Source organism: Symphalangus syndactylus, chromosome 14, assembly GCF_028878055.3.
Source record: "Symphalangus syndactylus isolate Jambi chromosome 14, NHGRI_mSymSyn1-v2.1_pri, whole genome shotgun sequence".
Lineage (NCBI taxonomy): Eukaryota > Metazoa > Chordata > Mammalia > Primates > Hylobatidae > Symphalangus > Symphalangus syndactylus.
This window is the reverse complement of record NC_072436.2, coordinates 17458200-17485592: the sequence shown is the minus strand read 5'-3', so window position 1 is coordinate 17485592 and position 27393 is coordinate 17458200. Positions and strand designations below refer to the sequence as shown.

The following is a 27393-nucleotide window of genomic DNA, read 5'->3' as shown; positions in this document are numbered from 1 at the left end:
TTTGTTCCTGCATCTTATGGAGAACCATGTTCATGCCAGGAGGATGAGACAGAATTTGGGGGCCAAAGGGGATCTCCTAGGGCTGAGAGGAGGCTCTCAGGGCCAGGAAACAGGGGCCGGGATGCCTCCTTCTTCCTGGCAGTTCTGGATGTGAGTGAGGTGCTCATAAGGAAGCTGAAAGCTGCATTTAAACCAAGCTGTGCTGAGAAAGAAACCAAAAGGGACCAATCCTCTCTTCCATCGCACAGACCCCTGCACACCTCCTACGCCTAATTACAGCCCAGGAAGGTGAGAGGATGGGTGGGGACAGGGGAAAGCTTATTTTCCGGCCAGGAATCCTGGGGCTCTTGGAGCTCAGGAAGAACAGAAAGAGCACAGATTCTGGAGTCAGAATGAGTTTAAATCTAACTCCAGTACTTACAGGCTGTGTATCTTTGCACAAGTTATCCACCTCTCTGTGCCTCCATGTCCTCCTTGGTAATGAAGATGATAATAACAACACCTCCCTCAGGGTTGTTGTGAGGATTAAATGAGTCGATGTGTGCAAAGCTCCTAGCACCATGCCCTGTGAACACTATATACGTATTTGCCAGCATGGCTGTAATTATCACTGGGGGTTGGCTGAGGCTCAGGCAGCCCAGCCATCTACGCAGCAGGTGGAGGGATGCTGGCAGGTCAGACAAGCACTGCCTGACTGATCTGGATGGGACCACGTGGCTATCTGGTCCAACTTCCCATATATACATATGGGGAAACTGAGGCACAGAGGGGACACAGAACTTGCTCAAGGTTGTAGGGCTTGGCAGAAGCAGAGCTGAGAGTGGACCTCGGCTTGCTTTCTGTGCCAGGCCTAGGAGTAGCCCCACCATGCTCTGCCACCTCCCAACCAACCATTCCACACGCTGGAATCCAAGGTGGACTCTCTGGGTGACAGTGGGAAATTTTCCCCTGAATTACAGATACCATTGCCTGGTGTGGAATCTGGTGAGAAATGGGTGAAGGGAGGGACTGGTGGGGAAATGAGACAAGGCAGGGGGCCTCTGCTTTTCTGAGAGCTGTGGGAGGATGCAGCAGGGAGCCAGGGGAGCCCCTGTCCAGTAGACCTGGGATCCCGGGGATTCGGCCTGCTCTGAGAGGACCCAGACCCACACAGCATAAGGGAAGGGGACAGCCTGTGGGAAGAACGCTGGTACTCCTGAAAGACAAGGGGCCTCTTTTTTTTTTTTTTTTTTTTTAGACGCAATCTGGCCCTGTCACCCAGGCTGGAGTGCAGCGGTGTGATCTCGGCTCACTGCAACCTCCACCTCCTGGGTTCAAGCGATCTTCCATCCTCAGCTTCCCAACTAACTGGGATTACAAGCATGCACCAGCACACCTGGCTAATTTTTGTATTTTTAGTAGGGGTTCATCATGTTGGCCAGGCTGGTCTCGAACTCCTGACCTCAAGTGATATGCCTGCCTCAGCCTCCCAAGGTGCTGGGATTACAGGCACGAGCGACCATGCCCGGCCAACAAGGGGCCTCTTGAATGGGATGCTGCTCAGGAGAACTCAAAGAGTCCTGCCTTGAGAGTGGGCACTTACCTGGGGGCACCCCAGAGGAGATGGTGGAGGCGGACACTTGGCCCTGGCCCTTCGAGGTCATGGCGGCCACCTCGATGGTGTAGGTGGTGAGTGCGGTGAGGCCCGTGACACGGTACTCCAGGGTCACGTTGGGCAGGTAGTGGGTCACACGGGTGTTGGTTCGATTGTACTCCTCCCAGGAGATCCGGTACCCTGGGGAAAGCCACCGTGTTGGCATGAGCTTGGCTATGATCACAAGTTGGCCTGACCCACTACTTCACTTCTCACTTCTCCACTAGGCTGGCAATTAGATCCACACTGGGAGCAATGTGGCCAAGGGAGGTGGGAGCTGTTGGCATCATGCCCTGGGTCTCAGGTGTAGCCTCAGTGGGATGCCAGCACTTCAGGGAGTTGCAGGGGACATAGTGAGTCATCATGGCAGCCACTGAGATCTGTGGCAGAAGGTGTGGGGCTGCAGACTCTGGGATGTGTTAGGAAGTGGAGGTACCAAGAGCCTCCTATGAGTGGTTTCTAAGAAAGCATGGGTTGGCTTCAAGAGTTTGGGTGAAAAGTAGCTCAAAGGCAGGGGATGGACCAGCTCTGACCTTTCCCAGCCCTGTCCTGCCCTCTGGTTCAGAAACCTGCAGTGCCTACCTGTGAGGATTCCATTTTTCTCTCCCGGCTCTTGCCAGCTGACCTTCAGCGATGTGTCCAGGATCTCACTGAAGCTCAGGTGTCCCACGGGCCCAGGCACTGCACCCCAAAAGGAACCCCCACCCCCCAAGGCCAGTTAGAGCCAGAGAGAGACCACCATCTGTGAGACAGCCTGTGGTAATCTGGGGGTACCTCAGCCTGGGAGACAAACCCGGGCCACCCTTCTGCCTGGGGCGCCCAGCCTGGCCTTGGGTGGGGCAGAAATAGCAGGGCTCGGGGGTGCCTACCATCCTCATGGGTGCGCACCAGCTGTGGGGTGCTGCGTGGCCCGTCTCCGGGGGTGGTGAAACACAGCACCGAGGTGAAGTACTCGGTGAACTTCTTCAGGCCAGACACGAAGCCCACGTGGATGCTGTCTTGAAAGTTAGGCCGGGCGGTCACCATGGTAACCTCCTCTTCCTGCTCCGGCTCCCAGGCGATCAGCTGAGGAGAGGCGAGCAAGTCACACAGGGCAGCAGGAAGGTTCCAGAGGAGGCCAAGCCCTCTCCCACAGGCTGGGCCAATCAACAGATGGTGTCCGGGGACCGGAGTCCCTGTGGTGCCTCCTCTGAGGGAAGGAACAGGCAGTGCAGGGAACCTGCGGGGTACTGGGGTTCACTTTGGGGCGCTTCTCCACTTCTTGAGCCACTGACTATGCAAAGCACTGTGCTGGTTGCTTCCCAGGAGTCGCCTTTCACTCAATTCTCACAGAGACCCAGGAGGGAGGCATTTCACCAGGAACAGCTGCATAATTTGCAGGCTCAGTGCAAAATGAAAATTTTGCCCCTTGTTCAAAAACAACTAAGAATTTTAGGATGATAGCAGCAGAGCATTTAACTAAGTGTGGGGTCCTTCCAAACGTGGGGCCCTGGATGACTGCACAGGTGGCACACCCATGAAGCTGTCCCTGTATTCCTTTTTTGAGATAGGGTCTCGCTGTGCTGTCCAGACTGGAGTACAGTGGCATGATCACAGCTCACTGCAGCCTCAACCTCCTGGACTAAAGCAGTCCTCCCACCTCAGCCTCCCAAAGTGCTGGGATTATAGGCATGAGCCACTATGCTCGGCCCAGCCCTGTATTTTATTATTTATTTATTTATTTATTTGAGACAGAGTCTTACTTTGTCGCCCAGGCTGGAGTACAGTGGCAAGATCTAGGCTCACTGCAACCTCTGCCTCCCGGGTTCAAGTGATTCTCCTGTCTCAGCCTCCTGAGTAGATGGGATTACAGATGTGCACCACCATGCCCGGCTAATTTTTGTATTTTTATACAGATGGGGTTTCACCATGTTGGCCAGGCTGGTCTCAAACTCCTGACCTCAAGTGATCTGCCCGCCTCGGCCTCCCAAAGTGCTGGGATTACGGGCGTGAGCCACTGTGCCCAGCCCAACCCTGTATTTTACAGATGAGGAAACTGAGGCTCAAAGAGGCTCACACAGGTAGGGGGAAGCTGGTTCTGGGATTCCAAGCCCTGAGCTCCTACATCTTGCCTCATGTGAGCTGGGGCAGCTTCGTCTTTGGAGTTCTCCAAGGGTTACTTCCTGCAGAGCTGGGAACTTCAGTTTGTGGGTAACTATTATCCTCTCACACTCCTTCTAAGTTGGGATTTCCATCTTAAATATCAAGTAGAGGTGGGGCATCGGCAAGAAAGTCCCATCTGGAAATCCCTTAAGTTCTCGCTAATCTCCCCTCTGCAGATCGCACCTGGTCCCCGCCCCCTCCTGCCTGTCTCGCCTCCTGCTCTCACCTCACGCTCCTGTTTCTGGGCCCTTCATCTGTCTCCAATAATGACAGCTGGTTTCAGAGATTTCCTCATTTATTTGAAGTTGATTAAATAGCAATTAATGGTGAACAGCAACACTCGATGAGTTTTAATAAGCACGGGTATTTATAGATATAAAACAATACCATGCCAATGTCTCCTGGTTAACTCATGCCTATAACAATGCTTAATCTCCTTTTCATGGCTGTGTATTTATAAAGGATGTTTTGAAATTTAATTGGTATGGTGAAAAGATAGCCTATAGCAAGTTAATTAGACACTAATTAGACCCTCAAAATACTAAACAGAAATACTAAGTGGCATTTAATAAGTATGTTAAATATCCTCCATATTTCGATTATCTTGTTTCATAGCAATTATGTTGCTGAACTTCTTTGGAGTAGATTAAGAAACAAGTTTAATGTTTTAATTTAATTAATTTAAATTCAAATTAATTATGCTGTTAGAATTAATTGTGTGGTGTGTTCCCCAGCAAGTATAAAATCTGGGTAAATATTATTTTATTGGGCTTAGGCCAATTATAAGCTCTACCATTTTTTTTAAATAAAGGAAAAAGCGTGTCTTTACAGGTGGCTTAAAACAATATCACCGGGCCTTACCCACAAAAATGACCCAGAGGATTGCACAAGGTAATGGCAGTGTGGTTTGTGGAGTCATGCTGTTGACTTCATTATCCTACAGCTTGACGCCTGGATCCAAGATGGCAGCAGGGCCATGGGTTCCTGTGGCTGTTTCAGAATATTTACTCTGGGATGTGAGCCACTTGTCCTTCTCCAGCTGCATGTGAAGAGGAGAAGGCCTGGGGATAGGAGGCCTCCCCGCCTCAGGTCCAGGGAGAGAGAGAGTAAAATTGCCTTTTGTGTCCTTCATTGCCCTAAAGGCGTTGGGCTCTGGGCAGCCGTGGGATGGAACTTTAGTGCTCAGCTCAACACACAACAGGGCTTTCACCTGTTGAACTCTTACTATGTGCCTGGCCTTATTTAATCATCACAATGAGGAGCAGATGGAAATCATTGTCCTATGCTGTTACAGAAAAGGAAACTGACGTTCAGGAAGGTTAAGGAGCTTGCACATGGACCTACTAAGAGCTGGCTCAATTTGTGGACCCTGAGACCTTTCATGATGACCTCTATCTCTCAAAGGTACACAGAGCTGCTGAGATGAGTGTTCTTTAGGATGTCTCTGGGCCTTCTTGTTAGTCAGTTTCAGTGTTGATTTACCATACTACGTCTATAGTCTCAGGTTCTAAGCAGACGGGGCTCCCCTGAGAAGGCTTGGGTGTGTTCTGGGGAATGAGCATTAGACCTGGGTTCCTGGGATATGAAATTCCCCCTTAGAGAGCAGAGGCCCAGGGAGGCAAGCCTTGTAACTGAGCAGCGGTGCTGCTGATGGAGGGTGTTGGGAGAGGGCAGACTTGCAGCTGGCACACCTGAACCTGAACCCAGCTCTGTCACTTACTGTGGGACTCACGGAAAGTCACTTGACCCCTCTGAGCCTCAGGCTATTCTAGTGGATAGAAACAGCTGCCTTGCTGGGTTTCAGGGAGGGGCAGGTGAAATGTCTCCTGTCCCTGGTGGAGGCAGTACTCTACAGGGTTGAGGGTGTAGGATGGTGTATATGGCATCTAGCTACTAAAGTTAGAAAAAAAAGGTTAGGGGCCGGACGTGGTGGCTCACGCTTGTAATCCCAGCACTTTGGGAGGCCGAGGCGGGTGGATCACGAGGTCAGGAGATCGAGACCATGGTGAAACCCCGTCTCTACTAAAAATACAAAAAAAAAATTAGCCGGGCGTGGTGACGGGCGCCTGTAGTCCCAGCTACTCGGAGAGGCTGAGGCAGGAGAATGGCATGAACCCGGGAGGCGGAGCTTGCAGTGAGCCGAGATTGTGCCACTGCACTCCAGCCTGGGCGACAGAGCGAGACTCTGTCTCAAAAAAAAAAAAAAAAAAAGGTTAGGCTGGGCGGGGTGGCTTAAGCCTGTGATCCCAGCATTTTGGGAGGCCGAGGCGGGTGGATTACCTGAGATCAGGAGTTTGAGATCAGCATGGCCAACATGGTGAAACCCTGTCTCTACTAATAATACAAAAATTAGCCGGGGGTGGTGGCGCATGCCTGTAATCCCAGCTACTTGGGAGGCTGAAGCAGGAGAATTGCTTGAACCTGGGAGGTGGAGGTTGCAGTGACCCGAGATGGCGCCACTGCACTCCAGCCTGGGTGACAGAGTGAGACTCGGCCTCAAAAAAAAAAAAAAAAGAAAAAAAAAGAAAGAAAGTCAGAGAAATCCTCTCTCTCTCTGTCTCTCTCCCTCTATCTCTTTGCACGTGCACAGACTCCCAGAAAACAACTTGGAAGATGTAAGAAACCAAAAACAGTGGCCACCTGGAGTGAGGAGAGTTTTGGAGTTGGGCACAGGACAACCAGGCAGGTGGGAGACTGGGGTGGGATGGAGGCCTTCCACTATATGTTTACTATTTTTTACTTTTTTTTAGTTTTTTGAATCACATATTTTAGGTTTAAAAATTAAAAGATCAAAAAATAAATTGAACGAGGGGTATTTGGCGATTGTAGCAAAATTATTTACACATTTTCCCTTTGACTCAACAATCTCATTTCTAGGAATCTAGTCCAAAGTTATACTGTGAAAACAAAAAGAGGCTGGGTGTGATGGCTCATGCCTATAATCCCAGCACTTTGGGAGGCCGAGGTGGGTGGATCACCTGAGGTCAGGAGTTCGAGGCCAGCCTGGCCAACATGGTGAAACCCCGTTTCTACTAAAAATACAAAAAATTAGCCAGGCGTGGTGGCGGGTGCCTATAATCCTAGCTGCTTGGGAGGCTGAGGCAGGAGAATTGCTTGAATCTGGAGGTGGAGGTTGCAGTGAGCTGAGATCATGTTACTATACTCCAGCCTGGGCAACAAGAGTGAAACTCCATCTCAGAAAAAAAAAAAAAAAGATATATGCACAAAACCATTCACCACAGAAAGGGTAGTTATAGTAAGACTAGAAACAACCAAAATGTCATCACCTGGGGGCTGCTTGATTAAACTGTGGGAGATCCATAAGATAGCAGAGGATACAGGTGTCAAAAGGAACAAGGGATGTCTCTCTATACTTTTATGGAGTGACCTCCAAAATATATTCTAAATAATGATAATAATATAGGGACTGGGCACAGTGGCTCATGCCTGTAATCCCAGCACTTTGGGAGGCCAACGTGGGTGAATCACGAGGTCAGGAGTTCGAGACCAGCCTGGCTAACATGTGAAACCCCATCTCTACTAAAAATACAAAAATTAGCCGTGCGTGGTGCCTGGCGCCTGTAATCCCAGCTACTCTGGAGGCCGAGGCAGGAGAATTGCTTGAAACTGGAAGGCAGAGGTTGCAGTGAGCCAAGATTGCGACACTGCACTCCAGCCTGGGCAAAAGAACAAAACTCTGTCTCAAAAAAAAAAAAAAAAAAAAAAAAAAATATATATATATATATATATATATATGTATATAAAGATCGAGACTGTGGAAAGTGCATTGTCACTTATCTGAGAAGGAGAGCATACACGTTTATGTATGCATGTACAGCAAATCCTTGGTATTCCTGTGGGATTGGTTCCAGGACCCCCCACAGATACCAAAACCCACAGCTGCTCAAGTACCTGATATAAAAAGGTGTAGTATTTGCATGTAACCTACACACCTCCTCTTATATATCTTTTTTTTTTTTTTTTTTTTGAGACGGAGTCTTGCTCTGTCACCCGGCTGGAGTGCAGTGGCGCGATCTCTGCTCACTGCAAGCTCCGCCTCTGGGGTTCACGCCATTCTCCTACCTCAGCCTCCCGAGTAGCTGGGACTACAGGCGCCTGCCACCAGGCCCGGCTAATTTTTTTTTGCATTTTTAGCAGAAACAGGGTTTCACTGTGTTAGCCAGGATGGTCTCGATCTCCTGACCTCGTGATCCACCCGCCTCAGCCTCCCAAAGTGCTGGGATTATAGGGGTGGGCCACCGCACCCGGACCCTCCTCTTATATATCTTAAATCACCTTTAGATTATTGTAATACATAACATAATATAAATGCTATGTAAATAGTTGTTATACTGTATTGTTTGGGGGAATAATGACAAAAAAGTCTGTACATGTTTAGTATAGATGCAATTTTTTCTGAATATTTTCAGAACCATATGAGATTGGCTGAATCCACAGATGTGGAATCCATGGCTAAGAAGGGCCTACTATACTCTTTTTTTTTTGAGATGGAGTCTCGCTCTGTTGCCCAGGTTAGGGTGCAGTGGCGAGATCTTGGCTCACTGCAATCTCTGCCTCCCCACTTCAAACCATTCTCCTGCCTCAGCCTCCTGAATAGCTGGGATTACAGGTGCCTGCCATCACGCCCAGCTAATTTTTTTTTTTGTATTTTTAACGGAGATGGGATTTCACTATGTTGGCCATGGTGGTCTTGAACTCCTGATCTCAAATGATCTGCCCACCTCAGCCTCCAAAGTGCTGGAATTACAGGCGTGAGCCACCGTGCCTGGCCTGTACTTGTTTATATTAAAAAAATGGAAGAAAAAACCAAACCAAGAAAGCAGAAAGCAATCAGACCTATAGGGGAGTGAGAGGACAAGGATTGAAGCTGATTTTATCCAAATTTGCTTTGTAGATTTGACTTTATTATGTAAATATTCAACGTAATTATAGAACCAAATTAAATTAAAAAATCAATCCCTAAAAATCAAACCCACAATGAAGCAAATGAACTAATAGAGTATTGAGCTGTGGTAAAATTACAGAGAGAAATGACTTCAAAAGACTTAGCAGTGCAGCGTGAAGTCCATCCCTAGAGGGATATACCTCAGGAACAAGAACGGCAATAATCGGAAAGTACGTTCAGTAATCATAGTGTGGATATGACTCTTCTGAAACTGTTGTGTGTGTTTGTGGGGATAAGGTAGGTGGGTAAAATGCTGGTATTGTAGGAACTGGATCTTCAGTATGGACAAAAGACCAATGAGATTATTAAAGTCTGTCATCATGAAATGGAATTGAAAGTGTGAGTATCTATAGTATCTCAAAAAATAAAGTATTGTTTAGCTAGCCATTAACAGGGCCTAGAAACGACAACCATTTCTGGAATAAATGCAATGCAAGCGCTGAAACTACGGTATCTAACTATCATTTCTCACTGAAAGCAACAAGAGCCCCTTAAAGAAATGGCCAATGCCTGGCACAGTGAGGGGAATGTATATATAATAGTCTGGAACATCTTGTCACACCAAATTGCAAGGAAGCTATCAGAGACTACTGGGGCCATGTCAAGAGGGCTCACCGTCAAGTCCAAGAGGCCAATGATGGGTCCATTTGTACCACTGAATTGGCAGCACCCAGTACCATTCAAGAAGCATAATAATGGTAATGGATTGAAACATGTCAGATTTGTAAGAAAAAAAATCCTTAGTTATCTAATAATACTACCAAACCCAAAACAAAACAGAAAGATGTCCCCCTCCAACCCAAGCTCGTCTGTTACCTGAGAAGACAATAAGGAATCAATTTATTATTAATTTTTTCTGTTTTTTTAGAAATAGAGATGGGCAGGGCAGGGGAGTCTCACTATATTGCCTAGGCTGGTCTTGAACTCCTGGCCTCAAGCAAGCCTCTGCCTCAGCCTCCCAAAGTGTTGGGATTACAGGTGTGATACACTATGCCTGGCTAGAACCAATTCATTATATGAAAAATTGGTTAAGTAAGGGAAAAGAATTGAACACTTACCCTGCTTTTCCTAGATAAACTGAAACTTCAGGTAACCAAAAAGTTGATAAAGGGAAAATTCTTGTTTTTGAAAGCATTTCAGCTACTAAGTCAAGAAGAAATGGCCAGGTGCGGTGGCTCAAGCCTGTAATCCCAGCACTCTGGGAGGCCGAGGCGGGCAGATCACAAGGTCAGGAGATTGAGACCATTGTGGCTAACACGGTGAAACCCTGTCTCTACTAAAAATACAAAAAATTAGCTGGGCGTGGTGGCGGTCGTCTGTAGTCCCAGCTACTTGGGAGGCTGAGGCAGGAGAATGGCATGAACCCGGGAGACGGAGCTTGCAGTCCGCCGAGATCACGCCACTGCACTCCAGCCTGGGCGACAGAGCAAGACTTCATCTCAAAAAAAAAAAAAAGAAGAAGAAATGATAATATTTGCCTATGCCCATATTATAACCCTTATTGAAATGATAGCTCATAGATGACTGTCAGTGCCTGACTTCACAGTAAGACAGACAGCCGGACTTTGTGCCTTCTGATTGAAATACATAACACCACCTAGGAAGTAAAATATTTCTTTTCTTTCTTTTTTATTTTTGAGACAGAGTCTTGCTCTGTCACCCAGGCTGGAGTACAATGGTGTGATCTCTGCTCACTGCAACCCTTGCCTCCCAGGTTCAAGTGATTCTTCTGCCTCAGCCTCCCGAGTAGCTGAGATTACAGGCATGTACCACTACACCTGGCAAATTTTTTTTTTTTTTTTTTGAGTCGGAGTCTCGCTCTGTCACCCAGGCTGGAGTGCAGTAGCACGATCTCAGCTCACTGCAACCTCTGCCTCCTGGGTTCACGCCATTCTCTTGCCTCAGCCTCCCGAGTAGCTGGGACTACAGGTGGCCGCCACCATGCCTGGCTAATTTTTTTTTATATTTTTAGTAGAGACGGGGTTTCACCGTGTTAGCCAGGATGGTTTCGATCTCCTGACCTCGTGATCCGCCCGCCTTGGCCTCCCAAAGTGTTGGGATTACAGGCGTGAGCCATCACACCCAGAAGTAGAATATTTCGAATAACAAAAAATCAAACCTCAATCAGATTATCCTCTAGCTTTAAGTTCCAATTCACTGTAACTATAGTGTTTGGAGGAGTGCATTGAATGACCCCACAGGGATGCAATCAGCGAAATCCAGACTGGAAAATTCTGTTGGACAAATGACTAAGTTTCTTCTCAAATAAATTACAAGAAAGAGAGAGGGAGAGAGAAAGAGAGAGAGAGAATCTATAGTTCAACTGAGACCTAAAAAAAAACCCCTCAACTGACTGCAATTGTGTGAACTTCATTTAGATCCTGAAGCAAATAAAACCACGAGTAACAAATTATGCGGCAATCAAGAGAATTTGAAGGCTGACTGGATATCTGATGATATTACAGGGCCTGCTGATATTTTTAGCCATCATAATGATAATGCGGTTACTGTGGTTTTATTTTAAATAGAGGTCTCATCTATACTATTTCTTTCCGGAAATATTCATGGATGAACGATACAATGCCTGGGATTTGCTTCAAAATGTTCCAGGGGAGAGGCAGAGGGCTGGGGCAGAGATGGAACATGCCTGGCTGGGAGTTGGGCGTTGTTAAAGCTGGGAAGGGGAAACAGGTGTTCACTGCAGTCTTTCCTCTACTTGGGTGGATGTTTGAAAATTTTCACAATTAAAAGGGGGCAGCCAGGGGCGCTGGCTCACACCTGTAATCCCAGCACTTTGGGACGCCAAGTTGGGTGGATCATTTGAGGTCAGGGGTTCGAGACCAGCCTGGTCAACGTGGTGAAACCCCGTGTCTACTAAAAATACAAAAATTAGCCGGCCATGGTGGCATATGCCTGTAGTTCCAGCTACTCGGGAGGCTGAGGTAGGAGAATCACTTGAGCCCAGGAGGCGGAGGTTGCAGTGAGCTGAGATCCAACCTGGGTGACACAGCAAGACTCTGTCTTAAAAAAAAAAAAATTAGCTGAGCGTGGTGGCACATGCGCCTGTAATCCCAGCTACTTGGGAGGCTGAGGTACAAGAATCGCTTGAACCTGGGAGGCAGAGGTTGCGGTGAGCTGAGATTGCGCCATTGCATTCCAACCTGGGCAACAAGAGCGAAACTCCATCTCAAAAAAAAGAAAGAAAAAAAAAACACAAGGGGAAAAATGCTCATTCTCATTGGAGGTATACAAGGGACAAACACTGCTTTTTTCTCCTTGTGATATGCTGAAGGCTAAAGAAGCAGAGGAAAAAAATCTCTGCTTTTATTCATTGGTATTGAAAATGTTATCTACAACTAAAAATAATACATTCTCTCTCTCTCTCTCTCTGTCTCTGTCTCTCTCTTTCTTTTTTTGACACAGGGTCTCGCTCTGTCACTCAGGCTGGAGTGCAGTGGCGTGATTTCAGCTCACTGCAGCCTCGAATCCTGGTCTCAAACAATCCTCCCGTCTTAGCCTCTTGAGTAGCTGTGACCACAGGCACTCAACACAACGCCTGACTAACTTTTTTTATGTGTGTAAAGATGGGGTCTTGCCATGTTGCCCAGGCTGGTCTCAAACTCCTGGGCTCAAAGGATCCCCCTGCCTTGGCCTTCCAAAGTTTTGGGATTACAGGCATGAGCCACGGTGCCCAGCCCGACATTTTCTTTTTAATATAAGGAAAAGTGAGGCCTCTGGTTTGAATCTGAGCTTTGCATGACCTTGTCACTGTGTTTGACCTTGAACAAGTAACTTCCCTCTGGTGCCTCAGTTTCTTTCTCTGTAAAATGGTGTGATGATAATATTCCTTTTTTTTTTTGCTTTTTTTTTTTTTAATTTGTTTGTTTGTTTTGAGATGGAGTCTAGTTCTGTCTCCCAGGCTGGAGCGCAGTGGCGTAATCTCAGCTCACTGCAACCTCTGCCTCCTGGGTTCAAGCGATTCTCCTGCCTCGGCCTCCTATGTCTGTAGCTGGGATTAGAGATGTGTGCCACCGCACCTGGCTAATTTTTGTATTTTCAGTAGAGACGAGGTTTCACCATATTGGCCAGGCTGTTTTCAAACTCCCGACCTCAAGTGATCTGCCTGCCTCGGCCTCCCAAAGTGCTAGGATTCCAGGCGTGAGCCACCGCGCCTGGCCGATAATGCTCCTTCTTAGAGTCCCTGTGCTGCTTGCATGAAAGATAAATGTGAGTGAAGCATTTAGTGTACTGCCTGGCCTAGAGAAAGTGCCCTGTAAGTGTGAGCTCTCCTTACTCCTCCACCAATTCCTGTGCTCAAAACATCTGGGCAATTCAGTCCTGCTGACCTTTATCGAGTAGCTACTGGGGGCTGGGCACTGACTGGACCTGGGAATTCAGTGGCCTCTGCCATCTCCTCTTGCTCTGGGTCACCATGGGTCACTGCCCTAATTGTCCTGGCCATGGGCTGGCCTTCCTGGCCCTCGGGGGAGCTGTTTGCCTTAAAAGTTTGTAGGTCAGCCCTCCCATATGTAGAATAAAACTTGCGCTTAGAATTGGTAGCAAGAAGCTAATTGTTCCCAGTTCAGCTCCTCTGCTCTTCAGCAATGCTGGCCTCCCCTTCCTTCCCCTGCCTCCCCCTAGGGTCCCAATTAGGAGAGTTTTCCGGCAGCGAGTGCTCCAAGCATTCAGCTGCTGCTCCCTGCCCTGCAAAACTCTGCTCGACCTTGGGTTCACTGCCTTGCTGGGATTGAGAGGGCCAAGGCCGGAGTGAAGCTGGGTCAGTTTCAGTTCTGGACCATCCCTCCTTTGTTTGCTTGCAACACTATCAGAAACTCCTCTTCATTACTTCATCCTAGTCCCTTCTTGTCCAGCCTCCCCCACTTTGGAGGAAGAACCGCTAAGGCAGCGAGTCCTAGAATTAATCTTAGTTGTGGCAAGCACAGTGCAGAGGGGTGCAGGAACCTTCAGGATGTGTCAGTGGTCACCTCGAGGTCACCCGTTCCCCGGGCTGAAGCTCAGGGCCTGCAGTGCTCTCCGCTTCACAGCTGGCCTCCCCTCACATGCTCTGCCTCCCCTCCCACATCTGAAGGGAGTGGACAGCATCCTTCCATCTGCCCCACGTTGCTGGGGGCAGGTCCTACCCCTTTAAAACATAGTGTGGATCCCCCATGCTGTGCTCTGTCTTCAGTCCTCCATGGGGAGGACAGGCACGGGACCCACGTGGAATGACACGAGAGAACTGGGCCTGGGCTCTGAGGTCTGTGTTCCAGGATGGGATGACTGAGAAGTCCTGACTTTAAGCACAGTTGGAAGGAGAGCAAATGTACTAGTATTACTACTATTATTACTGCTATTTATTTATTTCTTTTTTGGTCAGAGTCTCGCTGGAGTGTAGTGGCACAATCTCAGCTCACTGCAACCTCCGCCTCCCAGGTTCAAGCAATTCCCCTGCCTCAGTCTCTCGAGTAGCTGAGACTACAGGCATGCGCCACCATGCCCAGTTAATTTTTTTTTGTGTGTGTATATATATATATATATACATGTATGTGTGTGTGTGTGTATATATACATGTATGTGTGTCTGTATATATATACACACATGTATATATGTATGTGTATATATATGTATATATGTATATGTGTATATATGTATATATGTATATGTGTATATATACACATATACGTATATGTATATACGTATACACATATATACACACATATACGTATACGTATATACATATATACACACATATATGTATATGTATATACACATATATGTGTATGTGTGTATATATATATATATATATATATTTTTAGTAGAGATGGGATTTCACCATGTTAGCCTGGCTGGTCTTGAACTCCCAACCTCAGGTAATCCACCCGCCTCAGACTCCCAAAGTGCTAGGATTACAGGCATGAGCCACCACGCCTGGTCTACTGCTATTATTACTATTATTATTTGTTATGGGCTGAGTTGTGTCTGCAAAATCTGTATGTTTAAATTCTAACCCCCAGCACCCTAGAATGTGACTGTATTTGGAGACAGAATTGTTAAAGAGGTAGTTAAATGAGGTCATTAGTGCGGGCCCTAATCCAATGCGACTGAGGTCCCTATAAGAAGAGGACATTTAGGCCAGGTGCGGTAGCTCATGCCTATAAACCCTGGGAGGCCGAGGAGGGCGAATTACTTGAGGTTGGGAGTCTGAGACCAGCCTGGCCAACATGGTGAAACCCCATCTCTATTAAAAATACAAAAAAATTAGCCAGACAAGGTGGCACATGCCTGTAGTCCCAGCTACTCGGGAGGCTGAGGCAAGGGAATTGCTTGAACCTGGGAGGTGGAGGTTGCAGTGAGCCAAGATCTCTTTGGACACAGGCACAAAGTGAAGACAGACACCTAGAAGTCAAGGAGAGAGGCCTCGGAGGAAACCAACCCTGCCCACACCATAATCTCGTACTTCTACCCCCCAGAACTGTGCAAAAATAAATTTCTGTTGTTTAAGCCAGGGTTCCCCAACCCCCATTGACCACCAGGTCCCAGTCTGTGGTCTGTTAGGAACCAGGCTGCACAGCAGGAGATGAGCAGCGGGCAAGAAAGTGAAGCTTCGTCTGTACTTACAGCTGCTCCCCGGTGCTCACACTACCACCTAAACTCCACCTCCCATCAGTGGCAGCATTCGATTCTCACAGGAGCGTGAACCCTGCTGTGAACTGCGGATGTGAGGGATCTAGGTTGTGTACTCCTTATGAGAATCTAATGCCTGATGATCTGTCACTGTCTCCCATCACCCCCAGATCAGACCGTCTAGTTGCAGGCAAACAAGCTCAGGGCTCCCATGGATTCTATATTGTGGTGAGTTGTGTAGTTATTTCATTATATATTACAATGTGATAGTAACAGAAATAAAGTGCACAATAATGTCATGTGCTTGAATCATCCCAAAACCATCCCTCCCCCCACCCCAATCCATGGAAAAATTGTCTTCCATGAAACTGGTCCCTGGTGCCAAAAAGGTTGGGGACTGTTGCTTTAAGCAATCCAGTCTGTGGTACTTGGTTATAGCAGCCCAAATGCATTTCTATGACTACTAAAATCACTTTCCAAGTGCTTATCATGTGTTTGTCATTGTGCTGAACAAATTAGAAATACTATCTCACTTAATCCTCACACAACTCCAAGAAGCAGGTATTATTATCACCTTCATTTGCAAATGAGAAAACTGAGTTTATTTTAGTTATTCAGCGGTGCGAGCAGTGCAGAGTAGCTGCTCAATAAATATTGATTGAAGGACAGAAGCTGAGACATGTTAAAGAACATGCGCAGGTTGCCAGCAAGAGGCAAAGCTGGGACTTTAACCACCAAGTGTGTCTGAGTCCTAATCCTGTGCCCTTAACCACATACTATGTGGAGTCGAGTATAGCCTAGGGATATGTTCGAGCATGAAGCCCACAGGAGCCACGGTAAGAAGTGAATGGTGGATTTTTCCCATGGAGCCATGGCTATACCAGGTGTTTCCTTTTTTTTTTTTGTCTCTCTCTCTTTTTCTTTTTTTTTTTTTTTTTTTTGAGACAGAGTTTCATTCTGTTGCCCAGGGTGTAGTGCAATGGCTGCAATCTTGGCTCACTGCAACCTCCGCCTCCCAGGTTCAAGTGATTCTCCTGCCTCAGCCTCCCGAGTAGCTGGGATTACAGGCACCTGCAACCACGCCCAGCTAATTTTTGTATTTTTAGTAGAGACGGAGTTTCACCATGTTGGCCAGGCTGGTCTTGAACTCCTGACCTCAGGTGAGTCGCCCACCTTGGCCTCCCAAAGTGCTGGGATTACAGACGTGAGCCACTGTGCCTGGTCCCTACACCAGGTGTTTCTGAGCCTGAAATAACCTGGGTTTTGTGTATACCCCAGTCTCACTGGGAAGGACCGTGGCGCCGAGTGTCAGTCAGGGCAGTGTCTGCACTTCCTGTGGCCCGCATGTAGCCTTGGGGAAGGCCTGGAGCTCTTTTCCTCTAATGTGTGTCCCTAGCTTGACTCGAGCCAATGACTTCAGAAACAGAGGGGGGACTTCCTCCTGCCCCCTCTGTCCCCTCTCCCCACCTCCTCCAGAAGATCTTAGGGCCTCCTCTTGGGTGAGGAGATGCCTCATGTACCTTGTAGCCCTGGTTGATGCCGTTGATGAACTGGGGGCTGGGGGCGTTCCAGGTGAAGCGGATGGTCGTGGAATTGGTGGCTTCTGCGTGCACGTTGCCCGGAGGGACCGTGGGAACTAGAGGAGATGAGAGAACGGGGTGGGGTGGAGGGGGCCCAGTCAGTCTCTCTTGCCCAGTTCAGTAGAGAAAACGCAGGGGTGGGGGCTATAGCCTCTGCCTTGTACCCCCGTACCCCACCCCAACTCCTCCCTCACTGTGTAGACTTAAGAGGCCTTCATATTCTCTCTGGATTAGTTTGCATTTAATAAAACTTGCCTGAGCCACCTCACAGGGTACTGGTAAATAAAAGGGGTGTGGATGAAAAATGCTCTGGCCTGGTTTTCAGATGGAATGCTAAAAGTAAGCCGTTTCATGATCTACTTAACATGAAATTCACAGAAGGTCCCCGTATGCCTGGAGCCTCCGCCCTTCACCATGTCCAAGCCAGCCTCCTCTTCCTCTTCCCCTTCCCCTCAGTCCTCCCAGCCTGTGGGGTAGATTGGCCTGGGGTGGTGATTCCAGCCCCACGGTGCAATAGTGGGGGCCTGGTGAGAACAGGCCACACAGCCAAGGCTCTCGGGCCTGGACAGGCACAGAAGCCAATAGGCCTGGGACTGGGAGACGGGGAAGCACCTGCTCCTCTGAGGCCATAGTCTCTTTTCATTTCATTTCACTTTTTTTTTTTTTTTTGAGACAGAGTCTCACTTTGTCACCTAGGCTGAAGTGCAGTGGCACGATCTCAGCTCATGGCAGCCTTAACTTCCCCAGGCTCCAGCCTCGGGGACCTCCCGAGTAGCTGGGACCACAGGCATGTACCACCACACCGAGCTAGTTCTGTTCATTTTTTGTGAGACAGGGTCTCACTATGTTGCCTAGGTTAGCCTCAAACTCCTGGGCCCAAGCGATCCACCCGCCACAGCCTCCTGAGTAGCTGTGCCACTGTAGCATGCCACCACGCCCAGCTCATTTTTTTCACTTTTTGTAGAGATGGAGTCTCCCTACGTTGCCCAGGCTGGCTTAAAACTCCTGGGCTTGAACAATCCTCCTGTCTTGGCCTCCCGAAATGCTAGGATTACACGCATGAGCCACTATGCCTGGTCTGAGGCCACAGTCTCTACCTACCTCCCTGCAGCGTCCACTCGGTGACTTTACTGCTGTAGACCCCCAGCCCGGCGCTGTTGTAAGCAGCCACCTCGATCTCGTAGTTGGTCCAAATGATGAGATCCTCCAGCAGCAGATTGTTCACATCAGCATCCGTGATGTTCTTAAACTGGTACCCTACGGGCAGCCCGGCCAGGCAGTACCTGAGGGGAAGAGGCGAGGCACAGTGGAGTCAGAGTCAGCTTGCTTGGCCTCGTACCCAGGAAATTGTCCAGAGCAGCGCTGTCCAATAGGACTTCCGGCGGTGGCGGAAGTGCTCTGCATCTGTGCTGTCCAACAGGGTGCCCGCCAGCACATGCGGCTGCTGAGCACTTGAAATGTGGTTAGTGCAACCGAGGAAATGAATTCAATTTTTTTGAGACGGAGTCTTGTTCTGTCACCCAGGCTGGAGTGCAGTGTGGCGCGATCTCTGCTCACTGCAACCTCTGCCTCCCAGATTCAAGTGATTCTCCTGCCTCAGCCTCCCTGAGTAGCTGGGATTACAGGCATGTGCCACCACACTGGCTAATTTTTGTATTTTTAGTAGAGACGGGGATTCACCATGTTGGCCAGGATGGTCTTGAACTCCTGACCTCAGGTGATCTGCTTACCTCACCTCAGCCTCTCAAAGTGCTGGGATTATAGGCATGAGCCACTATACCTGGCCTGAATTAGAATTTGATTTAGTTTTGCTTATAGTTGACCCTTGAACAACACAGGTTGGAACTGTACAGGTTCACGTATACACAGAGCTTTTTTTTTTTTTTTTTTTTTTTAGATGGAGTCTCGCTCGCTCTTTCACCCAGGCTGGAGTGCTATGGCACGATCTCGGCTCACTGCAACCTCCACCTGCAGGGTTCAAGCAATTCTCCTGCCTCAGCCTCCCGAGTATCTGGGATTACAGGCGCCTGCAACCACGCCCAGCTAATTTTTGTATTTTTAGTAGAGACGGAGTTTCACCATGCTGGCCAGGCTGGTCTCGAACTCCTGACCTCGTGATCCACCTGCCTCAGCCTCCCAAAGTGCTGGGATTACAAGCGTGAGCCACCATGCCCAGCTACACAGAGTTTTAAAAATAAACATATCAGAAAAAGTTTTAGAGATTTGTGACAATTTGAAAAAACTCGTAGATGAGCCTAGAAATATTGAAAAAATTAAGAAAAAGTTATATCATACATGCATAAAAATATATGTGTTAATTGACTGTTTTGTTATAGGTGTGGCTTCTGGCCAGCAGTAGGCTATTAATATTTACGTTTTTGGGGAGTCAAAAAAATTATATGTGGATTGGGCCAGGCATGGTGGCTCGTGCCTATAATCCCAGAACTTTGGGAGGCCCAGGCGGGTGGGTCACTTGAGGTCAGGAGTTTGAGACCAGCCTGGCCAAAAAGGTGAAATCCTGTCTTTTCCCAAAAATAAAAAAAAATTCGCCGGATGTGGTGGCACATGCCTGTAGTCCCACCTACTTGGCAGGCTGAGGCAGGAGGATCACTTGAGCCCAGAGGTGGAGATTACAGTGAGCTGAGATTACACCGCTGCACTCCAGCCTGGGTGATAGTGAGACTCCATCTCAAAACAAAACAAAACAAAACAAAACAAAACAAAAAAACAAAAAAGAAAGAAAAAATTAGCCGGGTGTGGTAGTGAGCGCCTCTAATTTCAGCTACTCAGGAGGCTGAGGCAGAAGAATTGCTTGAACCTGGAGGCAGAGGTTGCATGCAGTGAGCTGAGATTGAGCTACTGCACTCCAGCCTGGGCAATGGAGTGAGACGCTGTCTCAAAAAAAAAAAAAAAAAAAAAAGAAATTATACATGGATTATGAACCGTGTGGGGGTCAGCACCCCTAGCCCCCACATTGTTCAAGGGTCGACTGTAGTTTAAGTAGCCAGAGCTGACTAATGGTTACCTTCCTGGGTAGCAGAGGTCTAGGGGATGTGTCTGGACTATTCTTTTTGAGGGGGGAGGATTGCTAACCAGGGGCACTGAGAGGTCCCAGGGCAGGTCTTGCAGGTCTCAGCCTTGGAAGGGTCATGGACAGGAGAGCTGTCCTTGAAGCCTGGGCTCATTTTCTTTCCTCCTCTAGGATACAGGCTCCCTCTTCTGAAAGTTACTCGCCAAGGTGGAATGAAACACCCGGGCTATCTGCTTGACCCATTTCTACCTCCACTCATGGCACTAAAGAAGTAAGTGTGTACAAGCAAATTTTGGGGGTCAGCCACAAAGGATGGGTCACTCACTTGAGAAACACAATGCATATATAATTCAGCATCTAATTATTGGAAAATTAAGGACCTCAAAGTATTCCGATGCATTTCAATGCCCTAAAACACTGCTTCTCTAAACCTGAAGATGCATCAAAGTCTCCTAGATGAGTTTTTTTTTTTTTTTTTTTTTTTTTAGATGGAGTCTCGCCCAGGCTGGAGTGCAGTGGCATGATGTCGGCTCACTGCAACCTGCGCCTCCTGGGTTCAAGTGATTCTCCTGCCTCAGCCTCCTGAGTAGCTGGGACTACGGGTGTGTGCCACCATGCCCAGCTAATTTTTGTATTTTTAGTAGAGATGGGGTTTCACCATGTTGGCCAGGATGGTCTCAATCTCCTGACCCCGTGATCCACCCGCCTTGGCCTCCCAAAGTGCTGGGATTACAGGCGTGAGCCACCGTGCCCGTCCTGGAAGACTTTTTTAAAAGCAAAGGTTTCTAAGCCTATCCTTAAAGTCTCTGGTTTGGTAGGTCTTGGAGAGACTTGATAATTTGCATTTCCGACCAGTTCTCAGGTTAGGCTGATGCTATGGGTGCTGGGACCACACTTTGAGAACGATCGCCCTTCAGGATTAGTGAAAAACCCACAACAAAATTAACCAACAGTGGAGCAGTTAAACCACTGTGAGGGTGTGTACGTGCAGGAATGAGACACACGAAGTTGCGTAGCATTTTGTAGCCAGAATCTAGAATATCAATGAGAGTTCTCAGTAACCTCAAATAACTTATGAATTTGAACTTATGAATACCACATTTTAGTGACCCTTAATGACTCTCATTTAGGTTACTAGAAGAGTAGTCCCTTAGTGAAATGCAAAGATAAGGGTCTGTATAACTGGGCTTCATTTCTAGTAATAATCAAAGAAAGAACGTTCACTTTTCCATCAGTTCTTCGGCCACCTGGTTTCTCCACTCATGAGTCAAGAGAATTCTGGCCTGTGATGAAATATTCGCAGCTTCCCAGAGGGTTGCCCCTCGGATAGTTACTTCTTTCTTCTCCTGTCTCCTTGCAGGCCGGTTCCTATGTCAGCCCATATAGCCTCCCCTCTCACGCATTCCTGCTGGTGTCCAGGGGTCTTGCTGCTGGAAGTTCTGCTAGGTGTCCAACCTAAATCCTTCCTACCACTGAGTAGGCATTTCTTGTTGCCTGGTCCTTCCTAGAAGGCGAAGGGCCTGCCACGAATTTGCACTGTTTTTCAGTCCACTCCCGATCTTCCCCCATGCCTTTCCCCTCGGGACTGGGCTCCTGTCCCCAGGTTGGACACCCACCTGATGATGTAGCCCTTGAGAATTCCATTCTGGTGGCTCTCAGGAGGCGGCTGCCACTGGATCATGATGGACTGGTTGGTTCGACCGCTGGCGATGACGTTCTGTGGAGGGGCCGTGGGGGGCTCCTCGGGGAGGGAGACCCTGGATCACAAAACACCAATGCTCTTAGTCTTGGGGTCAAACATAGGAGTTGAATGGGATATGAGGAGGCTGAACCTTGGCCTGCTCTGACCCTGGATAATTCTGTACAACTGCTGTGTGCATTTGGGCAAGTCACCTAACCTCTCTGAGCTTGTTCTATAAAAGAATTATAACAAAGCTCTACTTGCCTGCCTTACGAGACTAGTTGAGGCTCAAATGATACTACATATATAGTCTGTGTGTATATGTGGATATATATATATGTCTTTTAAAAACTATAAGGCCAGATGCTGTGGCTCATGCCTGTAATCCCAGCACTTTGGGAGGCTGAGGCAAGAGGATTGCTTGAGGGCCAGAGTTCAAAACCAGCTTGGGCAACATGGCAAGACCCTGTCTCTACCAAAAAAAAAAAAAAAAAATCCCACCTGGTGACTTGCACCTGTAATCCCAAATACTTGGGAGGCTGAGGTGGGAGGATGGCTTGAGCCCAGGAGGTTGAGGCTGCAGTGAGCTGTGTTTGCATCACAGAACTACAGCCTGGGAAACAGAGACCCTGTCTCAAAAAAAAAAAAAAATTAATGTACATGTTTTTGGTGCTGTTGAGGGATGTAAGTTTCAGTTTCCTATTTGTCAAGGAAGCTGCTGTTGGGGCTGATGAGGTCATGAGTGTCCAAGTATTCTATAAGCAGAAGTGTTGGTCACATCCCAGTGGTCAGCTGCTGGTGTACCTTAACTAGGCCTCCTTTGCTGGCCAGCTGAGCCCCAGGTGGGAGCAGGGCAGGCATGGCGTGTGGGGGAGAGAGCCAAGGACATCCACCCTGCCTCCGGGAGCCAAGCGTGGCAGCATGTATTTCTCTGGCATTGCTGGGGGACGCTGTGTTCCGCCTAAGTGTACTTTTCACATCATGGACATGTGTCCATTCCAAACAAAAGTTAATTATTTTTGATGGATGTCTTTCCCTTTTTGTTTATGTTTTTGCTTTTTGATGGATAGCTTTCCTAAGTGTGCTGCTTGCTCCCATGTTTTATTTGAGAGAGTTTTGCTCTTTCGCCCAGGCTGGAATGCAGTGGCATGATCTCACCTCACTGCAACCTCTGCCTCCCAGGTTCCAGCGATTCTCCTGCCTCAGCCTCAAGAGTAGCTGGGATTATAGGTGCCTGCCACCAGGCCGGGCTAATTTTTATATTTTTAGTAGAGACGGGGTTTCGTCATGTTGGCCAGGCTGGTTTCGAACTCCTGACCTTAGGTGATCCACCTGCCTCTGCCTCCCAAAGTGCTGGGATTACAGGCATGAGCCACTGCACCTGGCCTGCTCCTGTGTTTTTGTAGAGGCTGGGGTAAGGGTGATTTGGCCTTTTTCTTTTTTGTTTTTGAGATAAGGTTTCACTCTTGTCCCCCAGGCTGGAGTGCGGTGGCACGATTTCGCCTCACTGCAACCTCCGTCTCCCGGGTTCAAGCAATTCTCCTGCCTCAGCCTCCTCAGTAGCTGGGATTACAGGCATGTGCCACCATGCCCGGCTAATTTTTGTATTTTTAGTAGAGATGGGGTTTCACGATGTTGGCCAGGCTGGTCTCGAACTCCTGACCTCAAGTGATCCGCCCCCCTCAGCCTCCCAAAGTGCTGGGATTACAAGCATGAGGATTTGGCCTTTTTCTTGGTGACTCAGCGTGGTTAGCATGAAGGCACATTAGGAAGGTGAGTCAGTGTGATGTGGTGCAGCCGCAGGACAGGAGAAGTTGCAGGGTAACTTCTCCTACACTTTCAGCCTCTCTGTTGTTGGGATTGTGTATCTCCAGATGCGCTGGCGCTGTGTCTGTTCATTCCCTGTCCCCCCTCCAGTGGTCCGAACGTGACATGGCACACGGTAGCTGCTCAGTAAACAGTGAGTATGTAAATCCTCCTGTAACTGCTCTCCACATGGGCTGCCACCTGCCACTGCTCTCTCCTGTGAGATTGTTTGACCCCAGTGGTGCTACCTTAGTACAAGCCAGAGAGACCCAAGCTCATTGCAACTGTGGCAAAACCACCACGATTGATTTAAGCCCCAGGCGTCTTTTAAAGAGCCGAGTGCACAGCTTTGCGCACGTGGTTTGTATCACGGTTGTTCTGACCTCTCCCATGACATCTTTCTTGCTAGAGGTGGCTGCTTGTTCTACGGAGCTGGAGAGGATAGAATTCTCCTTCTACATAGATGGGTATCACTGTGTGATGTTTTTATATGAAGTACCTGCAGTTTTTATTCAATTTCCATCTTTTTTTTTTTTTTTTTTTGAGACAGCCTTGCTCTGTCATCCAGGCTGGGTCTCGGCTCACTGCAACCTCCGCCTCCCTGGTTCAAACACTTCTTGTGCCTCAGCCTCCCAAGTAGCTGGGATTACAGGCGCCCACCACCACACCCAGCTAATTTTCATATTTTAGTAGAGACTGGGTTTTGTTATGTTGGCCAGGCTGGTTTCGAACTCCTGACCTCAGGTGATCCGCCTGCCTCAGCCTCCTGATGTGCTGGGATTACAGGTGTGAGCCACCGCGCCCAGCAATTTCCATCATTTTATAAAAGCTTTGCGGGAACCCTAGCAGGGCCTGGCATTGTGCAAGACACGGATATGGAGATCTGTGTAGATCCCGTATCTCTCTGGAATTTTGCATCCATTTAACAATGACAGCAGCCCATGCAGATGTGGAGCAGGAGGAAGTGAGCCTTTGAGCTTGCACAGCTCCCAGTAACTGGGATGACTACATTTGGTTGGTGCTCACCGCGTTCCCCAGTGCCCTACTCACAGCACCCCATTTAACCTTTGCAATATCCTGGTGAGGTGCTCACCAGGATTGCTCTCCCCTTCTACAGAGGCGGAAGCCTAGAGGGGGCCAGGAGAAGCTGAGCCAGAATCTGCCACATCAGTTTCGGCTGCAGCCCCTCCCTGTTGGAGTCTTGGCGACGCCCCTGTGGAGCGCCCACTGCCCTCACCTCTCGGTGTCTTTGCTGAACTGTCCTTTCCCCACGTCGTTGACGGCACAAAGACGGAACTGGTAGGAGCGTGCAGGAACCAGGCCCTTGACTGTCACTGAGGTAGCTTTGGGGTCCACGCTGGCCAGGAGTACAGTCCAGGGGGCATCTGCAGGGACAGTGAGTGGGGCAGAAGTGGGCATCTTGGGTGGGACGAGGCATGCTTCTTACTTCCCACTCCCAGCAGGGTCCAGCCTCATTGGGGCTGGCAAGAGACAGCCTCCCCAGCTTGGTGCAGGAGTGGCCCGCCATGCCATTTTTCTAGGTCCCATTAGCTCACACGACCCTGGGGAGGAGACGGTGGAGGGTTGCGGAGCAAAGTAAGGGCTCATGGGAACTGAGATGCATTCGTCTCCCCCACTACCCCCCACAATTGATGAGCTCTAGGCAAGCCGTGTTTAAAATGCCATTCAGGCTGGGTGTGGTGGCTCATGTCTGTAATCCCAGCACTTTGGGAGGCTGAGGCGGGCAGATCACCTGAGGTCAGGAGTTTGAGACCAGCCTGACCAATATGGTGAAACTCCATCTCTACTAAAAATACAAAACTAGCTGGGCATGGTGACGTATGCCTGTAATCCCAACTACTCGGGAGGCTGAGACAGGAGAACCACCTGAACCCGGGAGGCAGAGGTTGCAGTGAGCCGAGATGGCACCATTGCACTCCAGCCTGGGTGACAAGTGTGAAACTCCGTCTCAAAAATAAATAAATAAATAAATAAAAATAAATAAAATGCAATGCAAATTATGCCTGCTAATTTGACTTGGGGAATACATAAATAAATAAATAATAAATAAATACTGGCCATTTTCTTCGCAGCTTCTGCTGTGTCAGGCCCTGAGTTAAGCATCTCTTGTGCGTCATCTCTTTCAACTCTAACAGGGCCTGACAGGCAGATGCCCGTGTTTCCTTCAAAGATGGGAAAGCTGAGGCTGCCAGAGGGAAGGATCTGCTCAAAGGCCCAGAACTAGGAAGCAGGAGAGCTGGGACCCCAGCCCAGGGCTGACTCCTAAGTGCAAGCTTGGGCGGGAGGTGTTGGAGGTGACCACGGGAAGCTTACTGTTCTCCGACATCTCCAGGACGTAGCGGATCAGGGGGCTGTTGCCATCAAAGGGCTTGGTCCACGTCAGGTTGATGGCTCGTCTTTCCACGGTGCTGAGAGTGGCCACTGGGTGCTCGGGCGCGTGGGGCAGTTGCCTGGAGGAAAGAGACACGTGGTCAGGCATCCCTATGCTGTCTGCAGGCAGGTGACGGGGGCACTGTGGACACAGGTTTTGTAGGCCTTGTGCTTCCATGATACCTCATGCTCAGACATAAAATGTGGCCTTCGGGCCATCTACCTGGAGATTTTTCTCTCTGGAATCAGAGCCCTCCTGCTAAAGCCATCCTCACACCCCCCTGCTCTTGACGGGGGGCCTAACTGAGCTGACAGAAAGGCCTGGAAGGATTCTGGGGATATGTCCTGAGCAAAGCTGAACAGTTCAGGTCACACGTGGCCTGGGGATCTGACAAAAGGGACTCAGCTGGCTCTGAGCCTGCCAGTTGCTATTGCCTGGACCTCCTCTGTCGAGGCCTGGGAGGGCTGCCCTTACTTGACTCGCAGGTGGGCACTGCGAGAGTCGTTGCCTCCCGCTGAGATCACCCGGCAGGTGTATGTGCCGATGTCTCCCGACCACGTCTGTGAGATGTGCAGGGAGCCGTTTCTGTCCAGGCGGATACGAGGATTGCTCTCCATGCCCAGGGTGGCCCCGTCCTTCTCCCAGATGTACCTAAAAGTAAGAAGAACCCATAAATACAGAGGGAGAGGAGGGTGCCTCGGGAGTGGGCCTAGCCTGAAGCTTGTCCCGAGAAAATCGCTCCAAAGCTGGGCAGAGGACAATTGCAGGCAACAGCCGGGCAGGACACTGGGATCGGGGAGCAGGACCGTTGAAGGCCAAGCAGTCTGGAAGCCCATCGTTCCTGCAGGGAGGGTGCAGGAGAGCGGGAGAGCGAACGCATTCAGTCATTATTGGTCGTTACAGCTTCAGTTCAGGTTGGGTCAAAGCGTTGTTGCTTCTGGCCAGAAGCAATTGCAAAAGAGCCAGTGAAAGGTATTCTTCTGAAGAGGTTAAAATATTACAGCTGGAAAAAGGAATTCAAGTTTCCTCATAGACTACATTTCTGAATTAGTTTTATGAGGGGAATCATTATATCAAGGCATCAGTGTGACAAATTGACTTCAGTGTCCAAAAAATCACTTTAGCTTCGGTCAATCAATACAAATGGGGCCTGAGAAATTACACACGCATCAGTGCTTGACAATAAAAAATATCTTCTCTGAATTTGTTCTTGAGGGAATAGAACCACTGTCATTGTCATCAACATATAGGGAGTGCCAGCCCTGGGGGGCAGGATGCCACACAATGACCCCAGGCAAGGTTGGCCTTGGTTCTCAGTACACGTGTGAAGAACCCGGTGGTGGCTGAGATGCCTTGCAAATAGCCCCGTTCAACTGGGGTACAGGGTGGGGGCCTGAGCTGCTGACTCCCAGGACTATCTGGGTTTACAGAATGTCAGATAACTAGGGAGAGTGAATCTATAATATTTTTAACCGAAGTTTCAAAAGCAGAACCAGGCTGGGCGCATGGCTCATACCGGTAAACCCAGCACTTTGGGA

At 48.8% G+C, this 27393-nt stretch overlaps 1 protein-coding gene across 2 annotated transcripts in view; it reads right to left on the bottom strand.

Moving 5' to 3' along the window:
* Nucleotides 1-27393, bottom strand: part of SDK2 (sidekick cell adhesion molecule 2) — a 306801-nt gene that overhangs the window by 60567 nt on the left and 218841 nt on the right. For both annotated transcript variants that reach the window (XM_055242380.2, XM_055242381.2), the window contains exons 13-21: nt 26330-26506; nt 25798-25934; nt 24701-24848; nt 21593-21733; nt 18047-18228; nt 16886-17001; nt 2503-2698; nt 2216-2314; nt 1583-1774 (exon numbers count right to left, since the gene is read on the bottom strand). In XM_055242380.2, the coding sequence (XP_055098355.1) occupies nt 1583-1774; nt 2216-2314; nt 2503-2698; nt 16886-17001; nt 18047-18228; nt 21593-21733; nt 24701-24848; nt 25798-25934; nt 26330-26506 (1388 nt within the window). The remainder of the gene's footprint in view (nt 1-1582; nt 1775-2215; nt 2315-2502; nt 2699-16885; nt 17002-18046; nt 18229-21592; nt 21734-24700; nt 24849-25797; nt 25935-26329; nt 26507-27393) is intronic.